This window comes from Megalops cyprinoides, chromosome 11 (assembly GCF_013368585.1).
Source record: "Megalops cyprinoides isolate fMegCyp1 chromosome 11, fMegCyp1.pri, whole genome shotgun sequence".
In the NCBI taxonomy this organism is placed as follows: domain Eukaryota; kingdom Metazoa; phylum Chordata; class Actinopteri; order Elopiformes; family Megalopidae; genus Megalops; species Megalops cyprinoides.
The window spans coordinates 37,430,958-37,456,165 of record NC_050593.1 but is presented as its reverse complement, the minus strand read 5'-3'; the positions used below and the strand labels follow the sequence as shown (position 1 = coordinate 37,456,165).

Genomic DNA, 25,208 nt, shown 5'->3' with positions numbered 1-25,208 from the left:
TGAGTGGACTGAAGGGGCTGGGGTTGGAGGGTGAGGGAGATCTGTGTCAGCGTTTCTCTGCGGAGCTCAGCTCTTCCCGCCATCCTGCTGGAGCTCAGTCACCACGCCACCGGTGCGTTTCGGGAGGATAATTAATCGCGGGATTAGCGCCGCTCGGGCACGAGGTCTGAGCAGAGTGCTGTCGTCTTAGCGAGCAGCGGCGTGAGCTTTCTCGCACTCAGCCTGCTGACACAGGCAAACTGTCTGTCAGCGCTGCGCAGAACCAGGAGTCAGGGCGTAATCTGCTGCCTGCCGCCAGAGGGAACCTGCAAACCAGTATCACCTCATGCCAGCGGAGGGACAGGGTGTAGGAGGGCCGCTGTGTCACAGCGCAGGGACAGGGTGTAGGAGGGTCACTGTGTCACAGCGAAAGGACTTCAGGGACAGGGAGCAGTGCTACAGGGCTGCAGGGTCAGGTTTGGATTGGTCAGGGTGATCCCCATGTGAGGAATGTCATGACCTGAGCAGTGAGCAGAGAGGGGGGCACTCTGGCCACCTGACGGATCGGTGAGCAGGCGAAGGTCACGTGCGGGGTTTCAGGGTGTTTGATTGGCCAGCAGCGGCGTGACGTTGCTAAGCTGTTGATATAGCGGCGCAGAGCAGCAGTGAGCATCTGGCTTCCGCAGGAGGAGAGGAGAGGAAGCTCTCTGCCGAGCCACACCGCGCGGGGTTAAACTGCTCCGGCAGTGTCACGTGACACAGAGCCGAAACACGCCGACAACACCGTCCTGAAGCGCGCGAGCAAGATCCTCCAGCCCTCCCACACGGTGTCAGGAGTGGGAACGGTCTGTGTGCTGGAGAGGGAGAGAGAGGGAGAGAGAAGAAGAGTGTGAGAGGGAGGGGGAGAGAGAGCGGGAGAGAGGGAGACTGCTTTGGGGGCTGCTCGCACCCCTGCTCAGCAGCACAGGAGAGCTGAGCTTTACGCAGCAGCGCAGCATGGCGCTGTTTTTGGACGCGTCCCAGACCATGGGGGCCTACTACTGCCTCGTCCGACGCCGTTTCAAGAGGAGGCGCAAGAAGCGCTCTGAACGCAAAGGTACCCCTCTCTGACTGATCACACTGTGTGTACCCCCCTTTCTGACTGACTGAACAGAGTGTGTGTCTGTGTGTAACCCCCTCTCTGACTGACCGTGCTGTGTGTACCCCTGTTTCTGACAGACTGGACGCTCTGTGTGTACCCCTGTTTCTGACAGACTGGACGCGCTGTGTGTACCCCTGTTTCTGACAGACTGAACGCGCTGTGTGTACCCCTGTTTCTGACAGACTGAACGCTTTGTGTGTACCCCTGTTTCTGACAGACTGAACGCTTTGTGTGTACCCCTGTTTCTGACAGACTGAACGCTTTGTGTGTACCCCTGTTTCTGACAGACTGAACGCTTTGTGTGTACCCCTGTTTCTGACAGACTGGACGCTCTGTGTGTACCCCTGTTTCTGACAGACTGGACGCTCTGTGTGTACCCCTGTTTCTGACAGACTGGACGCGCTGTGTGTCTCTTTCTGACTGACCGAGTGCACTGTGTCTGTGTGTGTACTTTTTCTTGAACAGTACAGGCTACTGCTGTAGATACGTAGATGACTGAACTCTGTGGATTATGACTTGTATTCTGCCTGTAACTTTCCTGGATCACTGCCTGCTGTGGTCCATTTGATAAAACAGGACTTTCTGGAAAACAGGAACACTTTTTCCCCTATCGAAACTGTCCTGTGGTAGCAGCGCTTGTGATTGCATTTTTTAATTTGTTTACTTTGTTCTTGTCATTTTATTTTAGGGTATTTTGGGGTGTTGTGTAGAGTTGAGTTTGAAGTTGAGATGCAGGGTGTGTAGGGTATCAGGTACACCCCGGGGGGGGGGGGGGTTAGGGTTGCACCCTCAGGGTGGGTAGGATAGTGGGCTGCAGGTGGGGGCTGGGAGAGGGAGCCTGTCCCGGGACCCTCAGAGTCCCACGCTGCTCCCTGTAAGCACTCCTTCCCAGACCCCGGCCAAACAGCAGAGGGAGTTCACTGCTCTGTGCCGAAGCACTTACAGCTCTACAGGGACGGCAGAGCACCAGGTGATAGGCATCAGAGAAAGTGTCTTAGAAAGTGTTCGTTTTTTATTTCGAGAACGTTTTGTTTTCATTTTTTCAAGACCTGTCTGCTTAAGACCTCAGAGCATGTGAAATTGTCACTAGTAAAATGTGCATGTCCACGTACATTGTCCGTATTTTAATAATCATGTGAGTGTAACCTGAAAGCTGTGATGTGAGTATGCAGACATGCATGTTTTTATAGCGCCTGTTTGCTCAGCAGCGTGTGGAAGCCGCGCTCTGCGCGTTTAGGGTAATTGGAGAAAAAGCGGCGGCATTTTCTCCCTTAAACGGGTCGTTGAGGAGAGGCCAGCTGCACTTTCCCTTCATTCTGTGCCCTTTAAAAGAACATAAGCCACGTGTCTCCAGCTCCGCAGGCAGCCTGGAACAGTGCAAACCCTGGGATGATGTAAATTGAAATTTTTACCTGTACAATGTGATCCTTCTCAGCTTTGCTCAAGCTCTGGTTTCTTTTTTTGTCTTTTTTAAGGTAAAATAATTATATCATTTATGAGAAAGCAGAATTTTCTGTCCCAAGGAGAAATGTAATAGATATAATCTCCTCCAGAATCCAGTTTGACATATTTTTTATCAGATAGGAATATGATTGAATTTGGAATTGGTTAATGACCTGAAATATTTGCCTAAGAACTGTAAAATTGCAAAAAAGCTCTTAGGCTGTAGGAGCATGTTAGCCTGTATGACAGGACAGCGCAAATGACAATGACAGATGGATTTTGTCCACAGTGTGCTGTAGGTTACTGTTCATATCATACTGTAGGTTACTGTCCACATCGGACTGTAAGTTAACATCAGCCTGTAGTTCAAGATCGTACTGTAGGTTGATATCGCATTGTAGGTTATCACAGTACAAAAGCGGTTGAGGTCTACAGCAAACAATCAGTCACTTTATTTTCAAATTGAACCCTTAGCCCTTTTCCTGTTTCATACTGTAGAGATGCGTTTTCCTCAGTTGTGAAGTGAAACCAGTGGCAGTATCTCAGCCGGGTGAATAATGTCTGTACGGAGGCACGGCTGCAGGGATTAGCAGCCGGAGAAGAGGAAGTTGTAATTACGGAGGTGCTCTGTACAGAGGCGGCATTAACACGGTGTCAGTCCTGTGCTTTGATACACTGTTTCACTGTGATATGTGCACCAGCCTCCTTCATCACAATAAATCCAGAGCGGAAGCCGGAGTGCTTCTCTCCAGCTGCAGTCTAATTCCACGGTACACTTTTAGAAGAATTTGTCAAAACATTTTGAATCGGTTCTCCTTCTGCTTATTGTCAGCCAGCAGTTTTTTAGAGGTTGTCCTGATAAAGCCGTCATGGCCGAGTGTAATTCACTTCCTCGTAAATATGATTAGTCTCCTGCGTGTTGGGAGTGTCAGTGCTCAGTGTGTGTGTAGCAGCTTAGCGCTGTGTCTCTGAACATCTCTGTGTAAGATGCTGGAGGCTTTGTGTCAGTCTGAGTTGTTAAACTGAAGCTTCAGTGGTTAATTTGCAGAGCTGAAGTGAGTTGAAGAGTGTTCTGTGCCTGCTGTTGTATGACTGAGTGCTTCATGCGGAATGTAAACCCAAACTGTCTGTCACTGCGGCTGCTGGTGTTCTTTAACGAAGAGCCAGATATTCTCCTCATATTGTTTACCATGTCAAGCCTGAGATGAGTGCACTGGGATATATGTAGAATGTGTCATGCACGTGTAAGAATTTGGCTCCGGTGTTTCTCCTTACAACAATAGCAGTGTTTTCAAGTTATCATTATAGGTGCCAAGTGCTGTGTTTTGTGTTTTCACAAGATGTGATTTAAATATGGCGTGGAAAAAAGCAGGGTTTGATGTGAGAAACTGATCTGTTGATGTTGATGTTGGTGCTGTGGCGCTGTGCTGTTAGACCGTACTGTAAGCGGAATGTGCCGGAGTTTTCCCCCTCCTGTGGGGAGGTGCAGGTGCTGTTCCACGCCAGCTGCTCGCAGAGAAGGCAGGTATATTAACTTTCAAATTAACTCCCCGACACGTGTAGAGCGGGAGCCGCGTGTTCCTATCGTGAGTTGAGCAGATAGCAGTTTCAGTTCGTGGAGGTTTCCAAGCGGAAAGCATAATCCCTCTTATTAGGCCCCCCTGTTGGAGGGTTTTAATCTGGGCGCCATGGTTTGGGGGGGGGGGGTGCATCCTGGACCCCTCGTCACATCTAACCGGCAGAGCGGCAGCCCTTTGCACATTGGGGGGGGTGGGTCTTTCTGTTATCCCAGCGATATTTCTGGGGTGAGCTTTTGGAGACAAAATAAAGCTGAAAAGTGCATCTTTTAAAATCCACAAGTGAAGGGAAAAATGGGAGGAAAGCATTTGCACTGTTGAGTCCCCGGTTGTCTGTTTCTGGGGTGTTTAACAGTGTGATAACCTTTTTTATCCCTCTGTCTCTTTAAGAAGGAGCATCAGCGCTTCGCTGTGCCGGCCGGAGAATTTCAATTAATTAAGTGATGGAAACAGTTTAAAGCAGACAACTCCTGCCTCCTGTTTAATTCTGTCTTCACAAGTTAATGCCCACTTACATTTTAATGGGGAAATTCAAAGTAAATTCGTTTCTATGCAAAATACAAGTGCACACTCTAAGCGAAGAGTTTTATTTCAGGGGCTGCAGCAGTGAGGCTCACTAAATTACGCATAGCATAGCATAGCATAGCATCGCTGCATACTCTGCTACTTCCAGTTCATCCTCTTACATTATTATCACTCATCACTTTGCTGGAGCTCTGTGCACACACATAAACACAAACAAAAAGATGATGCAGAACCATGCAATTTGGTAATGCTTTGATGTAGTCATATTTGGATACTTTATGTTTTTTTGTTACATTGCCTATCGTTGAGATGTATTTGTCAAAATAGATGACTAAAATTTCCTTAAACCTTTAATGATCTGAGAACATGCATCTGAAAACGTGTGAATGTTTTCCTGCATGTTTCATGTGCACCCTCTGGAGCTGTGCTTTAGCCCGGTGACCCGCGGGAGCTGCATCAGGTGCAAGGAAAGTCAGACGCAGGAGAAGGCATTCTTTGCCATGGTAAAGCTGACAGCTGTCTGAAAATTTCAGACAAAGGCTTGATTGCCCTGTGGGTTGGTTGATGGCAAAAAGCCCATAATAATGAATCATAAGAAGATGTCTTCTTGTTTCCACTGTAAGATCTACGGTGGAGAAGTTACAGACATGACCACTACCCTTTACTAGAATGACAATGCAAGTGGGAAAATTCTGTGAAGGAGGTCAAACCCAAGGTCAGAACTTCCAGATGTTAACGTTGGGACTCTCAGGATGGTGTGTTTAATCTCTCAAAAAGCTGTGGAGGTCTAAATAAACGGCATGACTTTGGCACGGTACGGGTTTATTTAAACTGCATGACTATGGCACTTAATACCATGTTTTCATACAGACCAAAAGGCAAGAATGGCTTTGCAGACATGCACCTGAGCAGCTCGTGTTGAGCGCATCATCTCCTCTCTCTGTTTCGGATTCTTTCGCACCCTCTGAACTGCAGTGTGTCGGTGGTAGAGTTAGTTTCCCCTCCCAAGAGGCTCAGACTTGTTTGGCTAAAAGTGCCTTTCAGTGTGATGGCTATCAGAAGCATGCATCTGCTAATGACCAACTTCAGGGAAGATGTAATCATTGTTATTCTGTAGACTGGCAATATTTGTGGTCTCCTCTCAAGAAAGCAAGATGGAGAACCAAGAAATCTAAAGGATCTTTAGGTCCACCAGAAGGAGTGGTCATAGATCCCTATTAGGAGTTCCTGAAGCACAGGGATTAAATGAAGTGATGGATCTGAGTCATTTCATTTAACAGGAAATACAAAATACTGCTTTTGGATATGTGAGAGAAAGTTTTTTGGAAAATATAACATCAATACAAAATGTCAGTGTTTGGAGAACATGCTCTATCATTTGGTGGGATTAATTGTTTACAAAGTTACCTTATTTGAAAATGTATGTGCATTTCGTCTGTTAAATCATTTTGTTGCAATTTATCAAGGGTATCTGTCCATTTGGGAGCTACTGTACATGTAGTCATCATACATACAAACACACACAAATTTATAGTGTTTAAATATTTTTAAATATATCTGTATTTAGGGCTGCAGAGTGTATTCGGTCTCGTCTGAGCCACTGAGCGCTGTACCGCCACGCCGCGCTGTACCGCCACGCCGCGCACACACCCTATCTGACAGCCTTCACAGCAGCTGCAAAGCCATCACTAACCTGAAAGGGGATCCAGAACATGATGTGCTGTCGAGGTGCAATCCTACATGGCTTTTTCTGTGATAGGGTTATCTGCTCCTGTGTGCCCGTGAATGTTTTCACTGTAATGAACACAGCCTCGGAGAGCTGTGCACCTCAGCATAAAGCAGTGGAGCTGGGCTGCGCGTGGCTCTGTGAGGTGAGGAGGCTATCTGCTCCCATCTGGACCATCCATTTTCCTGTCTTCACAGAGCTGTAATGTGCTTGTTTGTTCGTTGTGGAAAGTAATGCTCAGTCCTCATTGATTGCGAGAGCTCCTGTGTTTCAGCAATCCGCTTGCATGGGATAAACAGTGAAACTGCACTGCTAATAATTCATTAAGAGTCACGGCATCCTTGAATTAAAAGTGTATTATTAGGCCTGATTAATATTCTGCACAGAACAGCTGCTGCTAAATGACAGAATCTATTGTACTGGAACAGCCAGTAAGTGTGTTCATGAGCAGAGATCTTGTCAAGTCCCTCAAGTCTCTAAGGACGCAGCCTGTAATGCATTATGCTGAAATCATTTTAAAATATCCACGCTTCATTGGGTATGGCCATGATTGCTGCTGGCTGCTAATGTTTTGGATGGCTAAATGACTCTTAACCAAACCACAGCCCCCTCCACTTTTCACGAAGGTATTCCAGTGCAAATTTGCCTTTCACATGCTCTGAGTCAGTGTGTCTTCGTATCGCTTGGAAAATGTTGAATTTCACAGGAATCCAAGAGGGAAGGTAAACAGCGCTAGTGAGCCGTTTCTCTGGTGCAAACGCTGTGCTGCGAGTAGATAAACGGCATCGTTCCCGCCCTGCAGCAGTGTGGCGCAGCTCCGGGGCAGGGCTGGGGGGGCAGGGCTCGGGGGGGGCAGGGCTCCGGGGCAGGGCTGGGGGGGGGGCAGAGCTCAGGGAGGGCAGGGCTGGGGGGGGGGAGCAGGGCTCGGGGAGGGCAGGGCTGGGGGGGGCAGGGCTCGGGGGGGGAGGGCTGGGGGGGGCAGGGCTCGGGGAGGGCAGGGCCGGAGCACGGGGGGGGGGGGGGGGGTTGGGGTCAGCCTGCGCTGAGATGAGCTCAGGTGTTCTGTCGCATGTCTCTGTCTCGCTTGCTGCACTCTCGGCCTTCGCTCGGGCCTGTACCGCTATCTCCCGCAATCGGGACCCGCCTGAAACCGTGCTGATAACCACGCAGCCTGTCTGACTGTTTGCTGGACCCCGCTCCTCTCCGCACCCCCCCCGCTCCTCTCCGCACCCCCCCCCCCCCCCGCTCCTCTCCGCACCCCCCCCCCCTGCTCCTCTCCGCACCCCCCCCCCTGCTCCTCTCCGCACCCCCCCGCTCCTCTCCGCGCCCCCCCCGCTCCTCTCCGCACCCCCCCCCCCCGCACCCCCCGCTCCTCTCCGCACCCCCTGCTCCTCTCCGCACCCGCCGCTCCTCTCCGCACTCCCTGCTCCTCTCCGCGCCCCCCCTCCTCTCCGTGCTGCTTATCTCCTCCTGACCTTTCAGCCTCCTCCCTGCTGCCTCCTGCTCTCGGCTGTCCGTCAACATTACCGCCAGGCCTTGTAATCCCGAAGCCGTGGGGTGTGAAATTCAACACCCCCCCCAATCCTGCCCCTCTCCATCCCTGAGATAAGGGAGCGCCTCCACCTGTCCCAGCCTTGAATGAGGAAGACAGAGAGAGTGATCTGAGCAGCTGGAGCAGTGATGCAGGGAGAATGGAGAGGAGAGAGGAGAGGAGCAGCCTGCCTGCCCAACACACAGCCAGCAGGGGGCGCTGTGTCCTCAGCCTGCCTGCCACACACAGCCAGCAGGGGGCGCTCTGTCTTGGCTAACAGGTGGTGTTCTGTCCTCAGCCTGCCCACTCAGCACAAAGAAGCCAGGGGACTTGGCAGTACACTTGATCTCAACATGAGTCCATCAGGTGTCATTTCAGTTTGAGAGACAGAGGGAGACAGAGGGAGACAGAGGGAGACAGAGAGAGACAGAGAGAGACAGAGAGAGACAGAGGGAGACAGAGGGAGACAGAGAGAGACAGAGAGAGACAGAGAGAGACAGAGAGAGACAGAGAGAGACAGAGAGAGAGAGAGAACACCATGCTGTCCGAGGCCCATAGTCGTTACTGCCTCATGTAAGGAAAGCGCTGGATGCTGCCTGAGTTTAGTCATGCTTTGTGTGCTGTGAGCCTTACTCTGAGGAGGAAATGGCGGTCAGATTGGTCAGCTGATCATTGCTCATTGTTTAGTGTGTTCCCTGTGTTTGGGGTGCTGTGAGGAGCATTCAATGGGCAGTGACCTGAATGGGCAGTGAGAGATGAGCTGGGATGAGCCGGTGTTTAACATGCCGAGAAAGCGCTCCATGCCTAGCCTTAACAGTATTGCTGAAATATAAAAGCATGTTGTTGAAATTCTGATTATAATTTTTTTAAATATACATTTCGACAAATTTGTACTGTAAGCTTATTGTCAGATTGCAAACTATTTGAGGTTTGCTGTCCAGACTCTGAAATATTAAATGCTGCTTCGTTGTGGTGAGTGTAATTCCTGCCTTTACTCCTCTGCTTGTGTCTGTCGTTTCGTCACCTCATAGTGACGTCTTGACAGTTTCAATCTGTGTTTGTCATTCGATTAAATGCAAAGCTAGCAAATAAACCAAACATGATGCTTTATCAATTAATACAAGAAACATATATAGTATTTTAAGATATTTAAAGCTAAAAATGTTGTTCACATAACTAGGGGCCTCTGCTGCCTGCTTTTGTCAGTGAACTTCCCACAGTATTTTCTGCCAGTAAAAATGGCCTGACGCCGAGCTGATGAAATGACATTGTGGCTGTAACGCGGGTGTGCGTTGTAAGCAGCATCACAGACACCGCGTACAGCGCCGGGTTGACACAGCTGGCCGCGTTAGCGCTGCGTTTCGCCTCAGACTGCGTGACGCAGCCATTTGCCCCGGCCAAACTGGCCCCTGCCCAGGGAAGCCGTCCCGTCACGGCCAGAGAGCTCACAACCAATTTGTCAACTGCAATTTTCAGCGCCGGAGAGTCGGGCCCGCTGCCATTTCCAGGCCAGATAGCGTTAAATGGATTTGATCCGGCCAGGCCTCTGCCTGGCGAGCGGCCCTCCGGGAGTCCTGTGGAGGAACCGGGTCTCGGACCGGTCTCGGTGGTGCCAGGAGGTGGGCAGCGATTATGCCGAACCAGCTGACCGCTCAGAGGAAGAGCGTTTCCATCACTTCCTTATACTGTTGCATCGTCAGTGTATAATCCATATATAGACATACATATATATTTAATAGCAGCACATATATTGACTGTATCAGTATTACTGTATTCTTTAGATCCAGCATGGCCCTTTCAGTCGAGCTGTGGCAGGCTGCTGTGTGGGCAGCAGGGGGCAGTAGTGAGTCACCCTGGAGAGCAGGATGGCACCGCGGGGCGGGGTGTTGACCGCAGGGGGAGGGGGGACATGGGGCAACACGTCTAACCCACGACGGTATCAGGTTTCAATTAACTGGCCTGGTAGGCCGTTGGCCGTAGGGGCAACCCTGCTCGCCAGGTTGGTGGAAGTGATACAACATTTCTAGCAGCTAAGAGGCTCTTGGGGGCCGCATCATAAATTAGAGCTGTCATAGAGATTTTACAGGTCCAGCTGAAAATGGGAAAGGAACGACAGGCACACGGCGTCCTTGAACAGCAGAGAATACCGTTTTTATTAGCGGGGCAGCAGTGGTGTTGGTGACCTACATTGGATGTCCCTGGCTCCTGCAAAGTTGCTCGTGTTTTTTCCTTAACCTTTCTTGTACTGTGAAGGTTTTTGCAGAGTCTGAGATTTTGATTATTTGCTCTTGAAGGACTGGGGGGATGTTATAAGCCAAACTGACTTATTTTAGGTTTGATATGTTGGGGAGCACAGATTTTTTTTCTAGTTGGGTGCTGTCAGTTGTTCAGTGCTGATGAGAATTAGATTGACCTTGTCCCAAAGGTAGGACCAGAGCCCTGTATTCATGCTGGCTGGAGCTGTATTTTCTGTCCTGAACGTGAGACACTGTACAAATATATGTATTTCCTGGGGGATGCACAACAGCCTCATTAATGTCTGCCACTTTTAAAAGGTCACTGTAGTGTAAGCGGAATGCAATTTCAGCATGCAGAAATGGACTTGCACTGCATACACATACAGAGAAAGGGAAAATATGTGGGCAGCCGCAGGAGTTTGGGCCCTCAAATGCTCGCCTTTGTTTCCTGTTAAATGTTTAGGGAGATGGCAAGGCTCAATTCAGTTTTTTTTGTCTCACCTCAAGCTGCTCATTGATCATGCATTAGCAACCACTGCCTTCTCTGTTTAAATGTCAGAAATACTCCTCTTTATTGTGGCTTTTTAGTAAAGCAATAAGCCACAATAATTACTTTGGTCTTAAAAAAAACTATAACTTGCACTGAAGTGAAATCAGTCTTGGCAGACTAATTCAAATGGGTTATTGGTCATTACAGTTGAGGAATTAAATAATAGAGTGCAGGATTGAGGCAGAGTGAGGATTCCTCTGTGCCAGGCAGAAGAGCAGAAGCAGGCCCAAATGGAGAGGTGAAAGGTCGTCGTCAGGTGGCGACGCCAGCCTCCCCTCACACCGGCCCATCGGTTTTAATCAGCGGGAGCGACAGGCGGCCCGTCCGCGGGGACCGTGCAGATTAGGCGCGCTCTGGCTGAGTGTCCCGCACGTGTAACGCATTAAGGATCGTTACCTGGGCCCACGGACGAGCAGTGAGGTGGAGAGGGGAGAGCTGCTCACCCCTCCGCTGCGGATCAGCAGGCTTGATGTGTGTAAGAGGATGGATTCTGACGTGTTCCAGTAGCGCTCGTGTGTTCGGCTGCTGTCCCCTCAGCTCCGAGTGCGCAGACTGCAGACTCGGGGAGAATTATGATGTTGTGGATGGAGTCTGCTCCTGCGTGTGTTCCTTCTGGCCCCCTCCGTCAGTAACCGATGCAATCCTTCACACCTTTCCGCAGGTGCAGATGAGTTATGTGTGTGCTCTCTGTGGGTTTGGAGAGAATTCAGTGTGTCTGAAAATGTCATTTGAGGCAGCGGAATGGAAGGCGCTGGTGGTGTGGCGCGTCGGCCGCGGCCGCTCTGTTTGCAGGGCTGTTTGCAGGCCTGCGCGCCGACAGCCATCTCATTTTCCCACCGCCTGCTTCAGCTGGAGAATCTATCCATCTGCATTAGCCTTCTGACGAGCACAGTGACAGTTATGTTCAGAGTCCTGGTCTGCTTTTAGTCATATTCCCTCTGTGTGCAGAAACCATTCATCACCATCTTCTCCATGTGACGGCAGCCGTGTGCCGGTGTGTCCTGTTATCCGAGGGCTGATTACTCTCCGTCCTGGCGGTGCTTTCACCTGAGCTTCTCAGGCAGTATAGAGGCTGTGGATCAGGGCACACACACATGTCCTAGGAGGCTGGGAACCATGTGGAGGAAAATGGTAAATGGTAAATGGACTGCATTTATATAGCGCTTTTCTACTCATTTGAGTACTCAAAGCGCTTTACAGTTATATGCCTCACATCTACCTACCAGTGGCAGAGGCTGCTATACAGGCTTACCAACTGGCCACTGGGAGCTGTTGGGGGTTCAGTGTCTTGCTCAAGGACACTTCGACACTCTGTCAGGATGAGCCAGATTCGAACCAGGGACCTTCTAATCCCCAGTCGACTGCTCTATCTCTTCTATAGTTCCAAAGGAAAAGAAAGTTCCAAAGGAAAAGAACTTTGGAACACTGCAGTCATCAGAGCATCCCAATGTGCAGAGTAACAAAGATTCAGTTCAGGGATAATTCTTCCAAGAGCTTTTATAACCACTGAGTTCAGTATTTACATGATCAGAAGCTTGAGACCAGACCCACCATGCAGCCATTAGGACTGAGTTTGAAATGCATATTACTTTCTTTAGAAAAATGAATCATTTTCTTTTCATAGGTGCTAACGGTAAGGCAGTGAAGGAAGGGATGTAGTGCACAGATATATTTCCAGTGAGGTGGCAGTTTACCCACAGTAAGCGTATGCACATATAAAGTAGGGCCGAGGAGAGTCATTTAACGGTTTGTTTGTTCATGAATGTCGTTAAAGCGAGCAGTCAGACCTCTCCCAGATCCCCGCTGCTCAGCATCAAGCTCTCCAGACGACGCGCACTGAAGGCTGCATATCAGCGCAATAAAAATTCACTCATGGTCTCCTCCTTTGTGGAGCTTCCACATGTAGAGCTGTTTATCTGCAGTGATCCTTTATAGTCTGTAATTGTCTTGCCTAATGACTTCATGCTCTCAGTATTTATTTGGTGACCCATCATGCAGTATGTCCTTCAGGAGGCCCTGGATAAGGCCCGAATGGAATGAGGAAGGGGCTGTCTTTGTAATTGGAGTTAGATGGCTGAGCTTAATTGTAAATGGGTTTGTATCACTGCCTATTTCCTCTGATATGCAGTGAGGCCAGTTTGTGGATTAAGTGTTGTTTGTTTCTGATACCAGCTATCTGTCAGCTCCTTAATATTCACATTAGGGAGGTCATGGTAGACCAGCTTTATGATGGAACCTGTAACTACATGTGACTGTTGTCAAACTGTAAACATTGGCCTTCATCACAGTAGTTTGGTAAATTATGTATCGCGCATTAGAATATTTTGGTCTCAAAAAAGCAGTTATTTACAGTGGCATGTGCTGTAAAGTGCATTACGATTATTCAGTGGTTTGGCTACAGCTCCCAGCATGCTACAAACATTGCTTTTCTCTTAGCATCATTCAGGGGCAAGATGATGCGTGCACTCTATGTGGGCCATGAATGAAACTAAAAACGCATATTTCCGCTTACAGAAAGACTGACAGCTGCATGTAAAAATGGTAAACCGTTTTCCACATATTTTTAGGTTCATGTTATTGTGATCATGTTTTTTATTGGTATCATTTTTTGCATATATAACGATGAGTAGAGGAGCAGAGCGAAAAGCAGGAAATCTTTTTTCCCCCATAATGCCTTGCACATCGTAGAAACCAAAGCCTGGTCTTGGATTTACAGTCTAGAAGCTCATGAAACAGGTGTATTGGAAGAGCTTCAGCACAGGGTGGTCCATAGGCGCGTAATGCAGAACGCAGCTATACGGATAAAAAGAAGAAGCCGTCTGTGTTGCCGTGGTATCTCCTGCAGTGAGTGAGACTCTTCCTCAGGCTGTGCAGTATGATGTGCTAGACTATGAGGCACTGAAAGAAGTGTGTGTAGCTCTGTGATGGAATTAATGTAACTGTAAACATTAGAAAGGTGCTCTCTTAAATATTAAAAATCAGGGACTGACAAAAAATATGCGCAACTGCTTCAGTATTTTAGGGGGGCATCAAATGCTCCAGTTATATTTTCGATACTAAAATGTATGAACAGGTAGAAACATTAGATTCTCAACAACACTAAACAGATGTTAAAATGGCAAACTGGCTGGTCATACAAAAGATTATATTTAAGCACTTAAAACACATTCCGGACTGGTGAGGCAGTTGAAGCAGATATGCTCGGCTCAAACTGACACCAGTGCTCAACTTATATCAAGCCAGCAGTCATTAGCAAAATTAAAAAACCTAACACACACACAGCCTTTGGGGATCCCCATAAACAGTAAGTGCGGCCCATATGATGCGTGACATTGCCGTTCATCACAGAGTGTTAGAGGCATTTCCGGCCAGGGGAGCCCAGCACTTGCAGATAACGTCCCTCGCAGTTACATCCAACCGCGGCTCAGAGTGGTTGTGTCCCAGGAAAGGAGTCGCTGCACTAATTTAGGATGTGTCTACTTAGCTTGGATAAATCCTGTTGTGAATGATGACAGTCTTTGCCTTTTCTAAAGGGGAGAGCCACGGTCCAGGGATAGGGGCTGGCTAGCTGACACTGGCTGGCTGCTAGCAGGCTAATTGGCTAGCTGACGTTTGACGGCTAGTGGCTAAGCGTTAGTTGCGGCTGGCTAGCGAAATTCCTGAACGCATAAACCCCAAACAACTTAAAGAACACAACTCACTCATTATGACTACAAAGTTAAACTGTATAAACCTGAATACAGTAAAAACAAGACTTTGGCGGAGTTTGTGGAAAGTCGAAATGGCCCTAACTGTCCTCAGACCGTTCTTTCAGAGCGGAGAAGCAGCGGGTGATCGCAAAGCCAAATCAGCCAAGTGTTCTGACTTTTTCAGTCAATGTTTTTTTTTATACGATGCAGCCGATTTCCCCAGATTAAAACTGTGATAGTACACCCATTATATAACATTGATAAAGGGTTTGCTCTGAAATGGGAAGGTATTTGTTGTGAGGTTTATGTTCTGTGAGCTGCTTTGGTGCTGGCTGTGGATGTGATGCAGGAGGGCTTCTGAGAGCCGCAGAGATGCTGTTTGCTGACAGTTTTCATTCTGCTGCTAATTGCAGCTCTTATTATCTAGCGAGGGAGAAATAAAGACTGTCTCTCCCCTCGGAGAGGCAAACCTGCGGAGTGCCAGCAAAGATAACGTTGTCAGCGCTAATTTTGAGTGGACAGAGGGAGGAAGCGAAGATTACGAAGGCCAAACCCAGAGCCCTGCTCGCAGAATCGCAGGTGTTGATGAAAGGTCTCTGTTGCTGCCCTGCAGTAAGGCCTGCCGGCCCTGTCCTCTCTCTGCTCAGCACAGCGCCTCCTCTTCCTCTCAGTGGGAGTGCGGGATGCTGGAGCACCTTGCACAATGTTGCATCACCTCCGCTAACCACGCCACCCAGCCATCAGCCAGGGGGGAGGAGCCAAATCTGAATCAAAGACTGAGGCGGTGCTGAGTGCTGATGGAATGTTCCAGATAACCAACTCTCTCTGCTGCCCTGCGTTCAGAGCCACAGCGGGGGCCTCTCTGGGGGGGCAACACTTTACAGCCACACATTCAGAGCCACAGCGGGGGCCGTACTGGGGGGGCAACACTCTACAGCCACACATTCAGAGCCACTGGGGGGGGCAACACTCTACAGCCACACATTCAGAGCCACTGGGGGAGCAACACTCTACAGCCACACATTCAGAGCCACTGGGGGAGCAACACTCTACAGCCACACATTCAGAGCCACTGGGGGAGCAACACTCTACAGCCACACATTCAGAGCCACTGGGGGGGGCAACACTCTACAGCCACACATTCAGAGCCACTGGGGGAGCAACACTCTACAGCCACACATTCAGAGCCACTGGGGGAGCAACACTCTACAGCCACACATTCAGAGCCACTGGGGGAGCAACACTCTACAGCCACACATTCAGAGCCACTGGGGGGGCAACACTCTACAGCCACACATTCAGAGCCACTGGGGGGGCAACACTCTACAGCCACACATTCAGAGCTACAGCGGGGGCCTCTCTGGGGGAGCAACGCTCTACAGCCACACATTCAGAGCTACAGCGGGGGCCTCTCTGGGGGGGCAACACTTTACAGCCACACATTCAGAGCTACAGCGGGGGCCTCTCTGGGGGGGCAACACTTTACAGCCACACATTCAGAGCCACAGCGGGGGCCGTACTGGGGGAGCAACACTCTACAGCCACACATTCAGAGCCACTGGGGGGGGGGCAACACTCTACAGCCACACATTCAGAGCTACAGCGGGGGCTGTACTGGGGGAGCAACACTCTACAGCCACACATTCAGAGCCACTGGGGGGGGGGCAACACTCTACAGCCACACATTCAGAGCTACAGCGGGGGCTGTACCGGAGGGGCGAGGGAAGGGGAAACTGCAGAGAGGGAGGAGAAGCACAGACCCTGAAGGCCGGAGTGCTGAGGAGGAGCAGCCGGGGCGATGGAGCAGAACTCCTGAGCTCAGCACAGTTCAGCCGCAGCTGCCGCCGTGTCCCTCAGCTTAATGAGCGACTCGGGTGGCAGAGAAATAAAAAGATAACGGAGGATCTTTAAATTCCTGCTCGCTAAACGGATGTTTGAGGGGCTCCGTATCGTCCCTGCCCCGCGTGTGCTGTGATGGGCTCGGACTCTGGCTCTGCGCCCCGCTGATTCACACTCACAGTCGGGGGGAGGGGGGTGGAGGCAGGGGGAGAGCTGATGCCAATCTCCATTCAGGAGTGTTAATTCACTCAGACTCACCTCTATGCCCTGCAGCCTCCCCTCCTGCTTCCTCTCAGAAAGGCAATTTCACATAAAGCTGCCTATAAAAAATTCATGCTGATACTCTTTCACTGCCTGCCTTTGGGTTCCAGCCCATACCTCATAAAGGCGGCTGGCATGATGAGCCGATTGCCATCAGATATTGAGCTCCAGAAAACAATAAGTCTCCAATAACAGAGTGAGGAGCTTCATCTCCACTCTCCACACTGCATGCTGCTGCTACACTGCTGTGAGTGCGGTGCTGTGACACGCTCAGAGCTGTGAGTGCGGTGCTGTGACACGCTCAGCACTGTGACACGCTCAGAGCTGTGAGCGTGGTGCTGTGACACACTCAGAGCTGTGACACGCTCAGCACTGTGACACGCTCAGAGCTGTGAGCGCGGTGCTGTGACACGCTCAGCACTGTGACACGCTCAGAGCTGTGAGCGTGGTGCTGTGACACGCTCAGGACTGTGACACGCTCAGCACTGTGACACGCTCAGCACTGTTATCCAGAGTGACTTAGATAGGTTGCAGCTTTGACATGTTAACCATTTATCCAGCTGGACATTTACTGAAGCAACTGTGGGTTAAGTACCTTGCCCAAGGGTACAGCAGCAGTGCCCTAGCAGGGATTCAAACCAGCAACCTTTTGGTTACGAGCCCTGCCATTTACCACTATGCTACACTGCCGCCTGAGGTTGGTAGGCTGCGCTGTATCAGTGGCTCTTTAGTGCCTGGGTTTAGGATCAGGGCGTCAGCTGTGTTCACCTGCAGCGCACACAGTGACCTCTCCTGGACCTGTGACGCCTGCCTCTGTGAGTCCGGCGAAGCTGCTGCTGTTTGAGGAGGCAGCAGAATTGGCAGATAAATATTCATTAATAGCATGTATATATCACTCCAGTTTTCTGTAGCTGACAGCTTCCCTGGCATGGAGCTCTGCATGAGGATGTCATGAACTATCAAGCATTGTCTCCTTATAAAATGCTTTGAAAGGTTGGAGGTTTTGTAGTGACACTTTAAGAAGTGCAGTGATGAATCAGACACAATTTTAACAAAAGGACATTGACAAAGTTGATGTTTTAAAATGTTTTTCTGTGTCATTTCCTATATACCAAATCAACAAAAAGGTTAGCGCTCACTGAATTATAATAATGACTAATGCTGTTTAGAACTGACATGAAAAAGCTTCCTTCAGTGCTGGGTGTAAAGTGCTGTGGGGACTGCACTACTGTGTCTCCGGCTGACAGCCGTCGCAGAAAAAGACTGGAGCAGTTTGGGGAATTACAGTGAATGGGGCTTTCAGTGCACCACTTTCTGAAAGATCCATAACCTGAAAGCTCCGCCGGGAGACACCTTCGCATCGGTGAAAAAGCAGCGAGAATTATCCTGTTATTCAGATCTGAATATTTATTTATTTCATGGTTTGTTACAGTGGAGGGCAGGCAGAGTGGCAGTTCCCTAATTAACCCAACATGAATTATCTGGCCCTGTGCTCAGCGGTGGCGGGAGCTTCAGACAGGCCCGCCGCTGGGAACCATGGAGACGGGGAGAGGGAGACTGAGGCTGATTGACAGGGGGTGCAAGACGGCCACTTTGACAGATTCCTGTGATGTAATTTTATCGCAGAGGCCTGTTAGGATCTGAGCTGAGAAATGCCAGCTATTATCTCCTCAGCTTTCACACTGGCTACAGCTGTCTGCACAGACACCCCTTTATGGCATTTTACTGGAGGGAACATCTATTGCAGATCCATATCAAAGAACAGGGCAATTACTTCAAAGTAAAGAAATGGAAATAAAAGTTTGAGCTTTTTAAATGGCTGCCTGTTATTCTTGACATGACATGCCGTGTCCCCGCACGTCCGCCAGTCTATCTTTGCTCTGGCCAGATGTCGTGAGTTCGTCTTTGGGTGCAATTCTGGATACCTGTCATCGGTTTTCATTTAGGGGAAAAAATGCCTGGTAATTCAGAAACTTTCAAGGATAAGACACCGTTTAGATGCAGTACGTTGTAGATCTTGTCATTTCTGCCTTTGGCTTTTAAAAGGTTCCATTAAAGTGAAATGTTTTATGTTTTCCAGTAGCTTTCTGTTCATAAGTGCTGGTCTGATTGATGACTGAGAGGCGACTCTCTTTCTCGAGCACCTGCTATCATATGCATCAGCTTCAGCTCGGTGCGCGGTCGCCATGGCTGTGTGTGTGTGCGGGGGTGCTCACCATGGCTGTGTGTGTGCGGGGGGTGCTCACCATGGCTGTGTGTGTGTGCGGGGGTGCTCACCATGGCTGTGTGTGTGCGTGGGGGGGTGTTCACCATGGCTGTGTGTGTGTGCGGGGGGGTGTGTGTGTGCGGGGGGTGTGTGTGTGTGTGTGTGCAGGTGTGTGTGCGGGGGTGTGTGTGTGCGGGGGTGCTCACCGGCACATTTATGCAGGGGGATTTTTCCGCTTTGTTTTTCCTTAAAATGTTTTGTCTTAAGCTTACAAAACAGCCTTTTCCCCCTTCCCTCAGGGCGGAGAGGGTGTTGCACCCTGTCCGGTGTGAAGGGGAGGTGCAGGCCTGACTCCCCCCCCCCCATCTACTTAACCGGCAGCACAAATCTGCTTATAGTCTGCCCGTCTTTCTTAGCTCAGTCTGTTCACTTCTAACAGTTTATGAGCACGGAGCGATTTGCTGTTACCTGAAATGCAATTGCTTTTTTTAAACTCTCCTGGTGAAGTTTTATTAAAGTCTCAGCTTCTGGTCCATTGGGCCGCTCCTGACTCCGCCGAGGCGGCACGCTATCTCTCCACCACAGACCGGTGCAGGATGAAAGACAAATCAGACACCTTATTTCAGCCGCTCTCTTTTGCAGAGGAGCGCGGGAGATTGGCTAAGTCTTATTTCTCTTACTACTTATTTTCCTTAAATCGCATTTTAAAACCATCCTTTTCACCACCTAGTCGACATCCATTTGGTCTGAGCGAAAAACATTTAAAATGTAGTAGATCAGAATGCATACGAACATTCAACTGTTGAGTTATTTCAGATAAGATGTATTAAAAGAAAAAAACCTCTCATCTATTGAGAGAGTGGAGAGCTGTCTGTCATTGCGTTGCGTCTCTCCGTGACTTTGGGGCCTCTGATGTGTTGGTCGTGCTGCTCAAACGTGTGGCCTTTAGCTGTGCGAGCTGTGGCAGCAGGTGAGGTGTTTGTGCCAGGTCTCTCTCGCTCCGCTCCACCTCCCAGCTCATTCTTCTCTGGCACTTGCTAATGCCCACCCTCACAGGGGCCTTTGGAACGGGTCCCGCTCCGCCAGACGGCCTCCTCTGTGCCGGAGGTTTGTCCTTTTCTCTGCTCTGATCTCCGCGGTGCTGCACAGCGGCGGCATTGCGCTGGATCCCAGGCTGGGGTGGGGAAGCGTGGAGGTCTGACACACGCAGCTGCAGGAGATGGAAGCAGCCTCTAAGCCCATTTCTGCCCTTTGAGTCTAATAGCAGAATATTAATCTTTAATGGGGCAATAATTGCACTAACATATTTGCTGTCACCCGCCGTTAGTTCAGATTAATTAGGCCATTTAGTTTAGCTTAAAAGGCGTCAGCTGTGAAAAATGGTACGTACAAAACCAGAAGGCTGGAATCAGCAGAAGCCTCTTTATACTTCCCACGTAACTGCCTCCTTCGTCCCTCACGTGTGTGTACATCTCAGCCTCGGGGGGGTGGTTCGTTTTTAATCCAATAATAAAATTGCTGGTTTTCAGGTCTTCATTACTGGTGCTATCATGGAAGTCACCACCAGAGTGTGCACTCTGGGATGTTGGCTGCGTTCGAGTACACCTCGGAAACTGTGTGCACTCTGGGTTGTTGGCTGCGTTCGAGTACACCTCAGAAACTGTCTTCCGCTCGTCAGCTCGTCCCGTTGTCTGCAAACATTGCTGCAGTGTGTGCATGGATGGATGTGTGCATACTACCACATTTCATGTCAATGCGAAGAACCCAGTTTTTAGTGCTAGCAAACTCTGAATTCTTCATTTCGATTTTATGAATTGGCAGCTAAATGTAAAGTAAGCCCCCCAATATGTCCTGACGATCCACGCAGCCATCACTTAAATACTTTAGCCACACAAGACTGAGAATGCTACGTGAACAAATTCACTCTCTGCGTAAAGTTGCTAGTCCCATACTCACTGCCATCCGGCCAGTGGGTTGATGACCCAGCGAAGTGGCCTACAGTGGGTAACGTGTGTATTTGGTTGAGAACACAAGCGTGTTCCACCAAAGAAAAACTAATCACTAGATGCCTACAAATACATTTACATTTAAGATTTCTGTGTGCTGAAGACTAAAGGTGCTGCCAAGCTAGCAGCAAACACACAAGACATGGGCTGTCCAGCAGAGCTGAACATGTGTGGGGTGTTTTCATGGTGGTGCCCAAAATTCTTCTGCCTGTCAAAGCCTTCTAGTCTCCTACACTAATGTGACACCGATTATATTAGTTATAACTGTTGAAATCACAGAAGAGTGCCACTGTAAACCCTCAAAGTAACCTTGTTAATTGCAATAGCTGCTGACATCTGGATGCCACAGAGTTCCTGCTTTCAGGTAACATCATTGTGAATTAATTAACATTGCATGTAATTACTGTGTAAGACTAGTTTCAGTTTCTCGTATTGTACTCCCATGTGACTGTATTCTTTCAAAATAGGCTGCTGGAATATACGGGTTGATGGGTTGGCTGTGTGTTTTTTCAGTGGTTCACATTCAGAGGTGTCCGTTTATTTGGTAGGCTTATTCAGTAGATGAAGATGAAGATCCGTTTTTTCCCGTTCTCCCTGTTCTGACACCCGGCAGCACTAAAAGCCCTGTATATGCAGTGTTTTTGTTGGTTTGTGTCAGTATCGTGTTTGCGTGCGCATGCTTCATCTTCTGCAGCTCGTGTGTGTGTGTGTGTGTGTGTGTGTGTGTGTGTGTGTGTGTGTGTGTGTGTGCTAATGTGACATGCTTGATGTCACCTGCGAGTGGCTGCAAATAAAATGTCCACAGACATCAGGTCTGCATCTCAGGCCTCCACACTGTGTGATGTCAGTCATCAAAGCTAAAACAAATTTCTCTTTTTATCATTTGGGACGTTCATCCATTTTTAATCATAACTTGCAACAAGTTCCATTCACCAAAATTCCATTCACCACAGTGCATTACTAATAACACAGAAAGGCAAGCTGTCTCCTACCAGAGAGAACCTGAGGCCTGTGAAATTTTGGGTATTAGACAGGAGGCAGATAAAAGGTTAAAGCGTGAAAAGGCTTGAGTGACATGCAGTGATTGTGTGCACACGGATGGCCTGTGTCAAACTCAAGCCTTTCTCAGTGCTGCTTTCATGCGCTGGGTGTGGCACTGCCTCCTGCCTGCTCCAGTGTTGATATGGTGTAGCTCACACTCACATAAATCTGAGTAAATAACCTGTTTGCTCAGTGGGGCTGTTGCTCCTGTTTCTCATATGAGCGCAAACCCGACCAGTCAGCACCTGCTGCGTGTGGCCATCACATTAAGCCCCGCAGTGTAACCTGGGGCTCGTCTGACTCCCAGCACGGTGCTGTAGGTGGGCTCGTCTGACTCCCAGCACGGGGGCTCGTCTGACTCCCAGCACGGTGATGTAGGTGGGCTCGTCTGACTCCCAGCACGGTGCTGTAGGTGGGCTCGTCTGACTCCCAGCACGGTGCTGTAGGTGGGCTCGTCTGACTCCCAGCACGGTGCTGTAGGTGGGCTCGTCTGACTCCCAGCACGGGGGCTCGTCTGACTCCCAGCACGGTGATGTAGGTGGGCTCGTCTGACTCCCAGCACGGTGCTGTAGGTGGGCTCGTCTGACTCCCAGCACGGTGCTGTAGGTGGGCTCGTCTGACTCCCAGCACGGTGCTGTAGGTGGGCTCGTCTGACTCCCAGCACGGTGCTGTAGGTGGGCTCGTCTGACTCCCAGCACGGTGCTGTAGGTGGGCTCGTCTGACTCCCAGCACGGTGCTGTCGGTGGGCTCGTCTGACTCCCAGCACGGTGCTGTAGGTGGGCTCGTCTGACTCCCAGCACGGTGCTGTCGGTGGGCTCGTCTGACTCCCAGCACGGTGCTGTCGGTGGGCTCGTCTGACTCCCAGCATGGTGCTGTAGGTGGTGTGTAGCTGAACTGTCAGCCGCTGTGTTAGGCTGTTTGGCCATGTTTGGGTAATGTCTGTGTTTGGAGATTGGCTGTGCTTGGGGATGGGCCGTATTTGGGAAATAGCTGTGTTTGAGCGTATGCTGTGTTTGCCTGTGTTCGGCTGTGTTTTGGGAGTGGCAGTGTTCGGGGAATGGTTTGCCTGTGTTTGCCTGTGTTTGGGGAGCGGGTTCTCCCTGAAGCGCAGCACTCAGTGGTTCTGACTGGCGTCTCCGTGGGGACCTGCTGTTCCTGCCTCCTGATGAGCGAGCAGCCGTTGCAGTGCTGTTATTCTGTGCACCACGCTGCTCTGCTGCACTTCTTTCCGGAATGATGTGGAAGCCTGTTTTTCACACTTACTCGTGTATTTAGCTTTCAGCACTTTCAAATTAGCTTTTTTTAAAAGATGGAGCATTACCATTATTCCTATTTAATCATCTTTCGTATGCATTTGCTGATGTTTGAATGTGTTTACCCGCTAATCACTTTGTTTGAAGGGAATACTAAAATATCAGGATGCTGGAACAGGAACAGGTCAGATATAGCCTGCTTATGGATTTGGACCTGAGACTCTTTTAGTACAGAACCGAATAACCCTTTTTAATAACTCCTGTGCACTGAGTGGCTGCTTCCTGGGTCGTGTTTTAGTGAGATTATTCTATGCTGTGGCTGTATGTGAGTATACAGGAGTGTGAGAGTGGCTGTGTGTGAGTATACAGGAGTGTGAGAGTATTCTATGCTGTGGCTGTGTGTGAGTATACAGGAGTGTGAGAGTGGCTGTGTGTGAGTATACAGGAGTGTGAGAGTGGCTGTGTGTGAGTATACAGGAGTGTGAGAGCGGCTGTGTGTGAGTATACAGGAGTGTGAGAGTGGCTGTGTGTGAGTATACAGGAGTGTGAGAGTATTCTATGCTGTGGCTGTTTGTGAGTATACAGGAGTGTGAGAGTGGCTGTGTGTGAGTATACAGGAGTGTGAGAGTGGCTGTGTGTGAGTATACAGGAGTGTGAGAGTGGCTGTGTGTGAGTATACAGGAGTGTGAGAGTATTCTATGCTGTGGCTGTGTGTGAGTATACAGGAGTGTGAGAGTGGCTGTGTGTGAGTATACAGGAGTGTGAGAGTATTCTATGCTGTGGCTGTGTGTGAGTATACAGGAGTGTGAGAGTGGCTGTGTGTGAGTATACAGGAGTGTGAGAGTGGCTGTGTGTGAGTATACAGGAGTGTGAGAGTGGCTGTGTGTGAGTATACAGGAGTGTGAGAGTATTCTATGCTGTGGCTGTGTGTGAGTATACAGGAGTGTGAGAGTGGCTGTGTGTGAGTATACAGGAGTGTGAGAGTGGCTGTGTGTGAGTATACAGGAGTGTGAGAGCGGCTGTGTGTGAGTATACAGGAGTGTCAGGGCTGAAGTCCAGTCTGGACTGAGACTGTCCCCTGCTGCCCTCAGCGTCTGCCTGTGTTTCTCACTGCTGCCTGCATGCTGTGTCCCTGCTGCAGGCTGAGCGCGGGGGCAGTCTGTGGCTGAGCGCGGGGGCAGTGTGTGGCTGAGCGCGGGGGCAGTGTGTGGCTGAGCGCGGGGGCAGTGTGTGGCTGAGCAGGGGGGCAGTGTGTGGCTGAGCGCGGGGGCAGTGTGTGGCTGAGCGCGGGGGCAGTGTGTGGCTGAGCGCGGGGGCAGTGTGTGGCTGAGCAGGGGGCAGTGTGTGGCTGAGCGCGGGGGCAGTGTGTGGCTGAGCGCGGGGGCAGTGTGTGGCTGAGCGCGGGGGCAGTCTGTGGTGTCACTGGCAGCATTTTCCCTGTGGAGCTGCTGAAAGCGAGGTTTAATAGGAGGATATTGACATGGCGATAGGCGGCTTCTGCTGTAACGGCCTGTCAGCGCAGCCTCTTTCTCCAAGATTAGCTTTCACCGCTGAATATTTCTGCACCTGCTGCGGGCTTAACCTTACAGCAGGAGGGAGCCCTGTGCAGCAGTGCTCTCCGCTGTCTCACAGCTCCGTGTGTGTGTGTGTGTATGTGTGTGCGGGTGTGTGTGTGTGCGGGTGCGTGTGTGTGCGGGTGCGCGTGTGCGGGTGTGCAGGTGTGTGTGTGTGCGGGTGCGCGTGTGTGTGTGTGTGCGGGTGCGCGTGTGTGTGTGCAGGTGCGTGCGTGTGTGCGTGCGTGTGTGCGTGTGTGTGTGCGTGTGTGTGTGCGTGTGTGTGGGTGTGTGTGTGTGTGTGCGTGTGTGTGGGTGCGTGTGCGTGTGTGTGTGCAGGTGTGTGTGTGCAGGTGTGTGTGTGTGGGTGTGTGTGTGGGTGTGTGTGTGGGTGTGTGTGTGCGTGTGTGTGTGCGTGTGTGCGTGCAGGTGTGTGTGTGGGTGTGTGTGTGCGTGTGTGTGTGCAGGTGTGCGTGTGTGTGTGCAGGTGTGTGTGTGTGGGTGTGTGTGTGTGTGGGTGCGTGTGCGTGTGTGTGTGCAGGTGTGTGTGTGCAGGTGTGTGTGTGTGGGTGTGTGTGTGGGTGTGTGTGTGGGTGTGTGTGTGCGTGTGTGTGTGCGTGTGTGCGTGCAGGTGTGTGTGTGTGGGTGTGT

General features: G+C 50.2%; 1 protein-coding gene across 6 annotated transcripts in view; it reads left to right on the top strand.

Moving 5' to 3' along the window:
- Positions 1-25,208, top strand: part of LOC118785365 (double-stranded RNA-specific editase 1-like) — a 90,214-nt gene that overhangs the window by 46,616 nt on the left and 18,390 nt on the right. Inside the window, exon 1 of one of the 6 annotated variants that reach the window (XM_036539979.1) lies at positions 815-1,075. The exons of 4 other annotated variants lie outside the window; for them this stretch is intronic. In XM_036539979.1, coding sequence (XP_036395872.1) covers positions 976-1,075 — 100 coding nt within the window. In that variant the 5' untranslated portion in view covers positions 815-975. Of the gene's footprint in view, positions 1-814; positions 1,076-25,208 lie in introns of those variants that run through there. One more of the 6 variants, XM_036539978.1, reaches the window with a different exon arrangement.